Source organism: Ochotona princeps, chromosome 6 (assembly GCF_030435755.1).
Source record: "Ochotona princeps isolate mOchPri1 chromosome 6, mOchPri1.hap1, whole genome shotgun sequence".
Classification (NCBI taxonomy): domain Eukaryota; kingdom Metazoa; phylum Chordata; class Mammalia; order Lagomorpha; family Ochotonidae; genus Ochotona; species Ochotona princeps.
Genome location: NC_080837.1, coordinates 632646 through 645783, shown reverse-complemented (window position 1 = coordinate 645783; position 13138 = coordinate 632646). Strand labels below are relative to the sequence as shown.

The 13138-nt window shown below is 40.4% G+C and overlaps 1 protein-coding gene across 1 annotated transcript in view; it reads left to right on the top strand.

Moving 5' to 3' along the window:
* Positions 1-9335, top strand: part of LOC101517625 (zinc finger protein 717-like) — a 38118-nt gene extending 28783 nt beyond the window's left edge. The window contains exons 3-4 of the mRNA XM_058665420.1: positions 252-341; positions 7252-9335. Of these exons, the coding sequence (XP_058521403.1) occupies positions 252-341; positions 7252-8897 (1736 nt within the window). The 3' untranslated portion in view covers positions 8898-9335. The remainder of the gene's footprint in view (positions 1-251; positions 342-7251) is intronic.
* Positions 9336-13138: the final 3803 nt, after the last annotated feature.

Genomic DNA, 13138 nt, shown 5'->3' with positions numbered 1-13138 from the left:
CTATTTAAAAAAAAAAAAACATGATTGGATGTGGTTAACGATAGTGAGTATACATCTCTTTTGGAGATACAACTTGGAAATACTATTTTCAAATGGGTATTGAAAACCCAAACCACATATTTAAGGGGAAGTACTATCAAGTGACGGAGAAGTAGATCAAGATATGAGCTGTGCATAATATGACATCAGAAATTAATGAAGCTAGTAAGGATTGAGCAGAAGCAGTGCCTTATATGATTTCCCGTTAGCAGGGCAGTGCACTCCCAAATGTGAGATGATCTTCAAATTGGAGCCAGAAGTTGAACTATGGATGGAAGAATCCCCAGACCAGAGCCTCCCAGGTCAGTCACTTCATATGGGTTAGGAAAGTCAGGAAAAACAGAACACAGCAGGTGCTTTTTTGCTACCCCAAGTTCCCAGCAGGCCCTGGACCTGGGAGGAAAGCCAGAGGACATTCGTTCTCAAACACATGAGAACCAAGGATTTCTTTTGAAGGGCTCCAATTTATGTTTCAGAGCAGAGTTTTATGTTGTTACTTCTGACTTTTCTTGTTGAAAAATCATTGTAAAACAACAAAGAAAATGAGGACTACATAAGAGATTCCACTTTCCATGAAACTAGGTGATAAATGAAGCTTTTTATAAACAAAAACTGCTAGAAATGAATTGTCAACAGAAAAAGAAATAAGAATCTCAGGAGTGTTGACATTAATACAAGCCAGAAAAAGATTTTTATATATGACGGTGACATCCTGGGTTATGAAAACAACTCCTTTAGACTGGTAGGGAATTTTTGCCCAAGGGGAAGATGACAGTTTCCTGTACTGCTGTGTTTCTAAGAAGCAGAGTTTATTGGTTAATGTAGGAATTTGAACGAAGTCTTCAGCTAGGATGAGGAGAAATTTTTCATTTGTAAAGCATCATAGATGCTAACAACCGTTCCTCTTTTTTACATCAAAACTTGAGAATTTTTAAAAAGTGCAAAAGTTCCACAATTATTTAACAGAGTATAGAAAAACAGCAGTTAAAATGTAACACATGTAGAGCAGATAATATAAACCTGCAGTTAGGCAGTAAGTAAATATTTTAACTTTCCTTTTTTTCTTTTTTTTTTTTGAGTGTCACTTTCTTAAGCATGCAATTTCTTTTTTTTCCCCCCAGTATGTACTTACCTTTTGTTTTTTTTTTTTTTTTTTAAATTACGGTACAATTCTGTGTAGTCCCTTCCCCGCATTTTCCACCCCTGATTGATTGTCACAACTCTTCATAAGGAGCTATAATTCCATCAGTCTGCTATGTAAGTGTGTCCGGACATTGCTGGTACAGAAAATGTCAGACATCATCCCATTGTCCAGATATATCCAACACCTTCGTTGGGAGTCCATCTTCTGTATGGAAACAGAGATGCATGTAGCATTGTGTCTTCACTTCTGGATATGGTAGTCTCCATTACTCCACCACTATACGTTCCTGTTTGCGTGATGGATTCCTTATATTAGAGAGAACATATGGTATTTCTCTTATTGTTATTGCTTATTTCACTGAGCATAATGGTCTCTAGTTTGGACCACCTAATTGTAAATGGCATAATTTCATTCTTATTAATGGCTTGAACAATATTCCATGAGTAGATGTACCACAGTTTCTTTAGGTACTCCTCTTTTGGTAGGCATCTGGGTTGTTTCCATGTCTTTACTATTGTAGATTATGCTGCTGTAAATATAGGATTACAGATCCCCTTCTCATATGTAGTTTTAATTTCTTTTGGGTGTATTCCAAGGAGTGGGATAGCTGGCAGGTTTGTTTGCAATTCTCTAAGCACTCTCGGTACTGATTTCCATAGTGGTTGTACTGACCACCAGCAGTGAATGAGGGTACCCTTCTCCCTACATCCACGCTAGAAGCATTGTTAGTTGAGTTCTGAATGTAGGCCACTCTGATTGGAGTTAGGTGGTACCTCAATGTGGTTTTCATTTGTATCTCTCTGATAATTAGGGAGCCTGAGCATCTTTTCATATGTATGTTAGCCGTTTGATTTTTTTTTTTTTTTTTTTTTTTTTTTTTTTTTTTTTTGCTGTCCCTGAGTTTCTGAAGTTCTTTGTAAGTCTTGGATATTAGTCCCATATCACTTGTGTTGTGTGCAAAAATTTTCTCTCATTCTGTTGGTTTCTTCTTTACTTTGTTAAATGTTTTCTTTGCTGTACAGAGCTATTTAGTTTAATGTACTCCCATTTGTTCATTTTGGCTTTGACTGCCTGTGCTTTTGGTGTCTTTCTAAGAAGTCTTTACCCGCTCCTATTTCTTGGAGACTGCTTTCTATGCTTTCCTTTACTAGTTTAATGGTTTCTGGGTGTAGATTTGGATCCTTGATCCATTTAGAGCTGATTTTTATATACTCTGACAGGTGTGGGTATTGTTTCTTTATTCTGCAAGCTGCTATCCAGTTGTCCCAACAACATTTGTTGAATAGACCAGGATTCTTCCCTGGATTGTATTCGGTTTTCTTGTCAAATATTAGTTGGCTATACCTGTATCGGTTCCCTTCTAGTGTTTCTATTCTGTTCCATTGATCTACTTCTCTGTTTCTGTACCAGTACCAGACTGTTTTGATAACCACTGCTCTGTAGTATGTCTTGAGGTCTGGACTTGTGATTCTTCCACCTTGATTTTTATTCTTCAGGATAGCTTTGGCTATTCCTCATCTCTTGTGTTTCCAGATGAAATTTTGCATCATCTTTTCTATTTCTGAGAAGAATGTTGTTGGGATTTTGATTGGGATTGCATTGAACCTGTATATTGCTTTTGGTAATATGGACATTTTGAATATATTGATCCTGCCAATCCAGGAACATGGTAAGTTTCTCCATTTTTCAGTGTCTTCTTCCTTTTTAAATGTTTTATAGTTTTCACTATAGAGGTCTTCCACATACCTAGCTAGTTTAATTTGTAGGTATTGAAGATTCCTCTCTGCTATTTTAAAAGGTATTGTATTTACAATTTCTTTCTCAGCCATGGAATTATTTGTGTACACTAGTGGCACCAACTTCTGTTCATTAATTTTGTATCCTGCCTTCTGCCAAAGTCTCTTATGAATATCTGTAGTCCCTTGACTGAATCTTTTGGTTCTCCTATGTGGAGAATCATGTTATCTGCAGGTAGAGATAATTTCAGTTTCTCACTTCCGATTTGGATTCCTTTAGTTCCTTTTTCTTTCATAACAGTTCTTCTGGCAGTTCTAATACTATATTGAAGAGTAGTGGTGACAGTGGACATCCCTGTCTAGTTCCAGATTTTAGTGGAAAGTCTTCCAATCTTTCCCCATTTAGAATAATGCTGGCATTGAGTTTTTTGTGAATTGCTTTGATTGAAAGATCTGCCTGATGTGCTGTTGGATCCTGTTGGCTAGTATTTTGTTGAGGATCTTTGCATCTGTGTTCATCAAGGTTATCGGTCTATAGTTCTCTTTTTCTGTTATTTCTCTATCTGGCTTTGGTATTAAGGTGATACTGGCTTCATAGAAAGAGGGAGAATTGCTCCACTTTCTATTTTTTTGAAAAGCTTGTGGAGGATTGGTATAAGTTCCTCTTGAAACATTTGGTAGAATTCAGCACCGAAGACATCTGGTACAGGACTTTTCTTGGTTGGGAGGGCTTTAATTAGTTATTCAATCTCAATTCATGTTATAGGTCCATTTAGATTGTTAATTGCTTCTTGATTCAATTTTGGTGGATTGTTTGTGTCCAAAAATCTATCCAGCTCTTCTAGGTCTTCTGATTTGTTCGCATGTAGTTGCTTGTATTAGTTCCTAATAATTCTCTGTATGTCTGAGGTATCTGTTACGTTTCCTTTTTCATCTTTGAGGCTAATGATGTGTATCTTCTCCCTCCTTTTTTTGATTAGTTGGGCTAGAGGGCAGTTGATTTTGTTGATTTTTCTCAAAGAACCTTCGCTTTGATTCATTGATCATATGTACAGTTCTCTTGGTCTCTAATTGTTTTATTTCCTCCTTTATTTTGATTATTTCTTTTTTCCTACTTATCTTGGGGTTGCTTTGCTGTTGTTTTTCTAGTTTCTTCAGCTGCAAATGTAAAGTTAGCTGATTTACTTGGTGCTTTTCTAGTTTCTTAACATAAGCGTTGATTAAGATGAATTTTCCTCTCAACACTGCTTTGATTGTGTCCCAGAAGTTTTGCTGTATTGTGTTGATGCCTTCATTTGTTTCAAGTAATTTTCCAATTTCCCATTTAATTTCCTCTAATCGATTGATCATTTAGTAACATTATTCAGTCTGCATGTGTTTGCAAGTTTTCTTGGGTGTTTTGACTTCTTGGTCTTTAACTTCACTCCATGATGGTCTGAAAAGAAGCATGTTATAATTCTTTTTTCCTGCGGCGTATTTTTGTTATGTGGCCTATAATGTTCAATTCTGGAGAAGGTTCCGTGCACTGATGAAAAAAAAAAAGTGTATTCTCTGTAGAACGAAAGGTTGGGTAGATATCAACTAAGTACATTTGCTCTAGAGTTTGGGTGAGTTCTGTTGTTTCTTAGCTGAATTTATGGTTTCTTGATCTGTGCATTGATGATAATGGGGTATTAAGGTCACCCATTATGATTGTATTGGAGTCTGTTTCTCCGTTTAAGTCCATTAATGTTTGTTATACATAGCTAGATGTCTTGGCTTTGGGTGCATATATATTTATTATGGTGATCTCTTGCTGAATGTATCTTTTGATCATTATATGGTGTTTTTCTTCATCTCTTTTAATGTTTTTCACATCAAAGTTTATATCATCTGATATAACAATGATTACACCCGCATGCTTTTTCTTAGCATTTTCTTGGAATATCTTTTTCCATCCTTTCATTTTTACTTTCCACTGATTTTTGTTAGTAAGATATGTCTCCTGCAAGCAGCAGATAGATGGGTTTTGTTTTTTGATGCAGTCCTCTAATCAGTGGCATTTGGTTAATGGATTTAAGCCATTCATATTCAGTTTTAATGTGGATAGGTGGCAATTTGATTTTGTCATCTTAGTAATAGGTTGTACTTTGATTGGGTTTTCTGTTAGCATTGTAGTGGGATGTTTTCCACATTTGTCTTTGGCTTTGGTAGCTGCTATTCCTTTTCTCTTTCATGAGAATGTCTGAGTATTAGCTATAGGGCAAGTTTGGAGGACACGAATTCTTGGAGATTTTCCATATTGTTGTGGAATTTCATTTAATTCTTACATTAATACATTATTCTGGGCGGACAGTTTCTCCCTTTTAGAGTTTGGAATATGTCACTCCATTCTCCCTTGGCCTGTAGTGTTTCCTCTGAGGTGTCAGCTGTGTGTTTGATTGGGGTTCCTCTATAGCTCACTTGATTTTTCTCACCTGCCCATTTAAGGATTTCATCCTTATGTTCAACTGAAGATAGCTTGATTATCATGTGTCTTGGTGAGGTTTGCTTTTGTTTAACTCTATTGGGAGTTCTGTGCCCCTCCTGCCTATTGTTTTCCAATTCTTCAGATCAGGGAAGTTTCCGTTTATTTTCATTGAATAAACCTTTAATCCCAGTTTCTCTTTCTGCACCTCCAGGGATTGCCATAGTTCTTTTTTTTTTTTTTTTTTAATTTAATTTATTGTATTGTTGTTGACAACCTTTACATAGTTAATTACGGTTAAAAAAAAGGTTCAGGGGGTATAGGGAAGTGGGTAATACTATTATGTCCATATTGTTTCCATCATGTATCTGAGGTAAAGGGGGATATTGAGGGAGAAGCCCTACCCAGTTTCCCGCCCACCCCAAGTCCCAGATGTGGGGCATGCTCTGGGATTGCCATAGTTCTTACATTGGGTCTTTTAATCATATCTTTTAATTCTTGGATAGTTTTTTAGTTTACCCTAGCTCAGCTTGTAACTTTGTGTTTGTTCCCCCCGGTGACAGGAAACATCTTCCAATTCTGATATTCTTTCTTCCGCTTCAGTCTGTTTTTGAGACTCTCCACTGTACTTTTAATTTGCTCCACTCTATTCTTAACTTCTGAAATGTCAGTTTTTATTTGATTCATATCTAGTGTGACAAATTCTTTCAATTGTTTGCTCTTGTATTATGTACTTCTCATTATTGGTCAGAAGCTTTATAATACATTTTCTGAATTCTGTGTCCCCCATTTTGTCAACGTCTTTCTCAATTGACTCTGAGGGTGGTAGAGGCTTTTTCTCCTTTTCCAGGGTGTCTTCGATAACATTCACTGTGCCTCTGTCACTTTTAACGTTTGACATTGCAATCCTGTTTGGTGGCTTTTTCTCCTTAGTGCAGATTCCCAAGATGTATTAGCTATAGGTCAACAAGTCAGTTTTCATGTTCAATCTGTGTCCTGGGTTAGGACAATGCCTACTGTTCTAGATAACTGTTTTATCATTGATGTTGATCTTGTCTAAACCCACAAGATGGCACCCAGTTGGGCCCTGCCAGAAAGCCAGTGTTGTTGCCCTTCATATCTGGGGAACACACAGTTCCTGCTGGGAGTGAAGCTGGTGCTGTCTTCCCCATGGGATCAGCTGGATGTGACTAGCTTCAAATGCGCCCACTCTGGCATTTGATCCCTGTGCTGTTATCTCCTACCCACTGCCAGTCTGCCCTGTGGAGTCTGCAGCTCCTTCCCATTCATTGGTGGGCCAAAGTATTCAGCAGGATTGGCCAGTCCCAGCCTGCCATTACCTCCTGAGCTCCCCATGCCAACCCAGGCTCCCACCTGACTGCTGCAAGGGCTGCTCTGTGGCCACCACTGGATCCCTGGTTGTTGCTGGATCACAGTTCACAGGTGGTTAGTAGGTTTTCTGTTCCCTGTAACACCACTCTGCCATTTTTACCTCTTCCCTGAGTCCTGGGGGTCTCCAGGTACCTCCTTGTTGACTGCCTGACCCCTATCTTTTTCTGTATTCTGCTGTCTGTTCTTTACCCTGTCTAATGATTCTCTGTCACCTTGAACATGTCTGCAGCCTTTGCTGCCATCTTAATTATCCTTGATTATCAAAATATTTTTACTTTATTAACAGTAGTAAAAGGAGAAATTGAAGCATAGAAAAATATAATTCAGCATTGGAAAAAATATGAAGAATAATTTTATTCTTTAGTTTGTAGAAAGAAATCAGTGTTTATTCAAAAGTTTCTAGCTTCTAGCATGAGAAGAAAGTTTGCATACATGATCATTCTGTAAGAAAGTAGTTGGATTTCATTTATAACTGTGATATTTTCTTATTTCAGATGTTCAGAATGTGGATCATGTAATTGAGACCATCCAGGAAAATCAAGATAGACACTTGTGGATGGTTGCAATTTCTAATAGCAAATCTACAACCAAGCAGAGACTTGAATTAGGAAAACCATTCAATTTTAATTCCAACCGCATTTCTGAACTGATTATAAATAATGAAAACTACTTGGACAATGAGACTAAAGAGTTAATTATGTGTCAAAATATGAACATCTCTAGTGATGCTGGAAAGATAAATGCTCAAGAGAAATCTGATAACCATGATAGAACTGAAATTTTTTTCAGACGTCCTGATTATATTGGTAAACATCAAAATAAGCAGTGTGAGTGTGAATTTCGAGGACAAATGAGAACTTTCAGCACAGAGGCAATGTTTTTTATCCCCAGGAGTCTTCATAGGGAAGAGACCTCATATAAAGGTAAGAAATATGGAAAACCTTCTGGTAAGTCAGCTTTCATCATACAAGAGACAACTCAGGTAGAAGGGAAGGCTTTTGATTATGGCATGTATGAAAAAACCTTTATAAAGCCTAAACTCACTGACCTTCAGAAAATACATATAGGGGAGAAATCCAGTAAATGCACTGAGGAACCCTTTATTCTGAAAGCACCCATTATAAGCCATCAGGGAACACACACACCTCAGAAGCCATATATATCTAATGAGTTTAGAATATCTTTTGATTTGAAATCAAACCACAAAACTGATACAGAAGACAAATGCAGTGATTGTAACAAATATATGAAATATTTCTTCCAGATTTCTGACCTTATTTTACAACCTAGAATAAGAGAGAAGCCCCATAAATGTAGTGACTGTAGGAAATCATTCTGTCGTAAGTCAGACCTCACTGTACATCAGAGAACTCACACAGGAGAGAAACCGTATGAATGTAATGAATGTAGCAAAACCTTTTGCCAGAAGTCTAACCTCAGCAGCCATCAACGAACACACACAGGAGAAAAGCCCTATGAGTGTAACGAATGCAGTAAATCTTTTTACCAGAAGTCCGACCTCATTGTGCATCACAGAACTCACACAGGAGAGAAGCCCTATAACTGTAGTAAATGTATGAAGTCTTTCTCCCGTAAATCTGATCTCACCGTCCACCAGAGAACTCACACAGGAGAGAAACCTTATGAGTGTAATGGATGTGGGAAATCATTCAACCAGAAGTCAAACCTTATCAGGCATCAGAGAACACATACAGGAGAGAAACCCTATGAATGTAATAAATGTGAGAAATCTTTCTACCAGAAGTCAAACCTTATTTTACATCAGAAAACTCACACAGGTGAAAAACCTTATGAATGTAAAGAATGCAGGAAATCTTTCTACCAGAAATCAGACCTCAGTATACATCAAAGAATTCACACAGGAGAGAAACCCTATGAATGTAATGAATGTAGCAAAACTTTTTGCCGGAAGTCATACCTCAGCAGTCATATGAGAATTCACACGGGAGAGAAACCACATGAGTGTAAGGAATGTAGAAAATCTTTCTCCCGTAAGTCTGACCTCACTGTCCACCAGAGAACTCACACGGGAGAGAAACCATATGGATGTAATGAATGTAGGAAAACCTTTTGCCAGAAATCACACCTCAGCGTGCATCAGAGAACTCACACAAGGTAGCAATCCTATTACTGTAGTAGAAAGTATTTCAACAGAAGTCAAACATCAACAGGCTGCTGAGACTTCATTTAAGAATGAAACCCTATGTATATGAAAAAAAAAAAAAGAAAGAAAAAACACTTTGGTAAATTTCAGAGAACTTGCTGGGGAGAACTACATGGGAAAGAATGTAATCTTCAGACACCAGATTTGTATGTGAGTAATAATAGCAGCGTATAACAAAAGCACTGTATAATAGTGTAATGGACAATATACCCAAACCTGGAAAAAGCATAAATGACCATGTAGTCCAGTGAGACGTATATGAAAGCCAAGATGCCCTGGTAATCATATGTAATTGAAAGTCACTGTGAATAAAGATGGAAGGAATTTACAGTATGTATTCCCCAACCTTATTGTTTGTACTTTATACCACATAGAAATCAATATTCTGGCAAACCAGTGTATTTATAGTGTGTTTGTATTACAACACTAAACTTAATGGATTACAACACATCCACTTAATAAAATTTGGGAGAAATTTGGCACTCTTCTACATCAGAAAATTTACACAGAAAAAAAAAACTGTAATGTCACTTTTGAAAACCAAAGCAATTTAAGATTAATAGAAATTAAGAGTAGAAACAGAATGCTCAGGTTTATATGATGTTTTTAAAGTAGGGCAACTGAGTAAAAACAGTAAATGAATATAAACTGAAAAATTTCAACAGAATTTGTAATGAATGTAAATCTATATTTTGTATGAACACTTGGATTGTATAATTGTTGGAGAGATTTTGATGTAATGAGTTGGTAAGAGGCACCATTTGTGAGTAAAGGACAGCTAGTGCCAAAGGCCAGCTCCAGCCAAGTTTGGAGCTCGAGAAGGGGGTGTGGATTCGGGATTTTAAAAAAGATGGACCACTACAACTTTAGAATCATCATGGATAATGCAAGAAAGCTGTCCCCTTTGTACAGAAGCAGTCACAAATTCTCGCAGACTTTTTACGTCATGGTCAAGTGGTTGTTTCCAAAGATAATTCTGCAAATTATTTCACCGTAAAGTAGGACATTATCCATTCTGACTCTGCAGTCAGGAATTCCTCAATAAATAGTACATATCAATCAGTAACACATTAAGTTAAAGGAGAAAACGTTATCACAGAAGGAAAAATCTAAAGATTATAAACAAAAAGCCTTAAACAGATCCTCACTACAACCATGGGCTTAACAACCCTCGGTTAATCTAAAAGCATGCTTTACAATGTTTGTACAACCATTCTTGAGCTCTTTGAGTCATATGATCAATGGGGGCACTGAGACGGCATGAATTGTTAAAGGCCTATTTACCAAGACATTATCAGCAACATCAACTCCCAAGCTCACATTGGCTGTAAAAAATAACAAATCGCTGGGGCAAACAACAATGCTTTAATAGATAATAGAATTCTCAACTGGGTGGTCAGGTGTCCATGGAAAAGCGGGGTGAAACTGCATTGAGGTGGTTGGAGAGATACCTGCCAGGACTTGTCATACAACTGGAAGCTCCTCAAGGCATTGCCAACAGGGGAACTGTTCTATTCACACTTCGTGTCATCCACACTCACTGCACGGAACCCACCAAAGTAGGACTAAATTTTAGAATGTACAGAACAGCCTTCTGAAGTGTTCTTGGGAAATGTGTATTTTGAGCAGGATGTTAAGATTTCAAATTTCTTGTGAATAACTACCCACCTGTGTTAGTCTATCTGAATAGGCTCTAGTTTGAGGCAATAAGAAACCCAAGACATTAATATGAAGAGAGTTTGCCACAGAGTTTGGGTGAAAGTAGTCCTCAGCAGCACAGCAGCTATGGTGGTAGCTGAGCCAGCTCGGACCCAATGCTTGAGACTCAGGCCATGGTCACTGCCATGTGGGCTCTGGCTGTGGGCTGCCTGGTGGCAAGGTCTAGGTTTTTTGGGTTATGATATTTCTGCCTACGGACATCTATGTGACTCACACCTACAGGGTCACTGAAATTGCAGGCAACTGTGGGGACTGACACCTGGGGGTTTGGAGAGGAGAGTCCATACGATCTGTTTGGGTCAGATTGATTCACCACTGCACATGGGAGTCCTGAGCTGGACTGTTAGCATAAAACATTGCTGACTGACACACACCAGTTCACACGAAAGCTATGGCTGAGGGACTGTCTGGCAGGATTGGATCCCAGTACCTGACTAAGTGTTGGAACAGGAAGGAGTCAAAATAGGAAGGGTCATGACACCAACCAGCTCGAGGGAGAACCAGGTCGGGGGTAGATTCTGCAGAGGATAAATGGGCCCAACCCTGTGGAAATACAAGTCCTGCTAATTAACTTAAGAGTTGGGGTGGAGATGGGCTGAGCTAGGAATGACTATGGATCCCAACGACACTCATGGGTGCTGGGGCTGGTGACAGAGTGGGCAGGTCCAGGCTGTAGCACCTGCGTGTGCATTCTACCAGAGGGTATGAGGCAGGCTGGGCCACAACATCCTCCAGTTCATAAATGCCAAGATGGAGTAACAGACTCTGCCAGGCAAGAACCTAGCACCTGCTGGATCATGTAAGCTCTGGGTCGGGGAATGAATCGAGTGGGGGAACATGAGAACATGGAGAATCTATTGGGGGTCACAGCTCCCACTGGTGAGCAGGTTTCAGGCCTGGGTGTTGGACAGCCTGAGCAGGGTAACTCCAACTGTTGGCTGATGTGTGGGTTGGCTATGTAGGGGGGCGACCATGCAGGGCCAAGCCAATGTTACCTCACTGGCAAGGGCAAAATCCAGACTGGAGCACAGGTCAAGCTCAGGTAGGCTGTCATAAATACCAGACTGCATGAGACCTGTAGGGGAGCAGACGGAGCAGGGCCAGTTTCCAGCACCTGCCAGTGAGTGGAAGGAATTGGGGTAGGCTGGGTCAAGCCAGGCTACAGCATCCAAACACAAAGGTCATGACAGGTGAGGGACTAGGCCAAGCTAGGTCAGAGCAACCAATGCTAAGTACAAGATCTACAGTTGGGAACACACCTGATTGGGAAGCTTAGGGGACATCCTGGCTGGGTTAGGGTTCCTACTGGTAAGCACAGGACTGGAATGGGAGCTGTGTTCTGGTCTGGATACGGCTACAGCATACCTTAGTGCAAGTGTGGACTGGGGCTGGGTGTGCTGGGCTGGCTAGACCCAGCACCCACTGGTGCTTGTGAGGACCAGGGTAGGTGTAGGACAAGCTAGGCTAGGTTTTTGGCCCTGCTGAGCCAGATGTGAGCTGTGTCTTTGTGTGCACCAGGCGAGACTGGGTTGTACCACCCAAAAACACTAACCAGAATGGGTTGAAGGCCTGTCAGGAAAGGCCATTGTTCCTAGTAGATCAGGAGGTGGATAAGTAGGGCTGACTCGTGGAACCACCCATGCGTGCGAGACCTGGCAGTGGGAAAGGTTCTGATGGGGAATCCTGGAAAACACCTGTGTTGGGACATCGTCCATGCAAATGAGTGCAAGAGCCATAGTAGGAAGCAGCCAGAAAGAGCCAAGGAATAGTACCCAGCAGCATACCTATGGCGCAGCTCAGGGGCAAACCAGACAGTGCCAGTCACATCACCCACTAATGAATCAGCACCAGAATGGAGTGTGGGTCAGGTTGGTTTCGGGAACAACACACATTAGTACACATGAGGGTTTGGACTGGGTGCCAGCTGGGTTGGGCTTGGCTTTACCCCACCAGTATCAGCTGGAATTGGTGGTGTGCTGAGGCAGGTAGACAATAGCATCCACTGGCAAAAGCTGAGGTGAGGCAGGCCATGCCAGACCAGGCCATGGCACCCGACCAGCACACTCAAGACCTGGGGAGGTGCAGAGGGGGCAACTATTAGGATGATGTTGAGGCCTCCCCTGCTGGATCACCACTCCCACTGCAGAGTGTCAGTTTGGATGGCAGCATACCAGATGCAGTAGTGCTACAACATGTGTTGGCCTCATGAGAGCTGGACCATGGAAAATCCCGGCTGGGTTGACTGTTCCTACCAGTGCAAGCATAGGTGAGAATGGATGTGTGTTGCCTGGGCTCTTTTGCAGCATGAGCTAGCAGATGCTAACACAGGGTGCTAATTCTGTCTAGCCAAACTGCTGAACCATCTGGACAGTACATGATCCATGAGTGGGAGTGGTCCCAGGAGGGAAACAATGGGCACCTCCCTCCTGGGATGCCACTCTGGTGAGCATGAGAGCCAGGACTTAGGCAGTTATGGC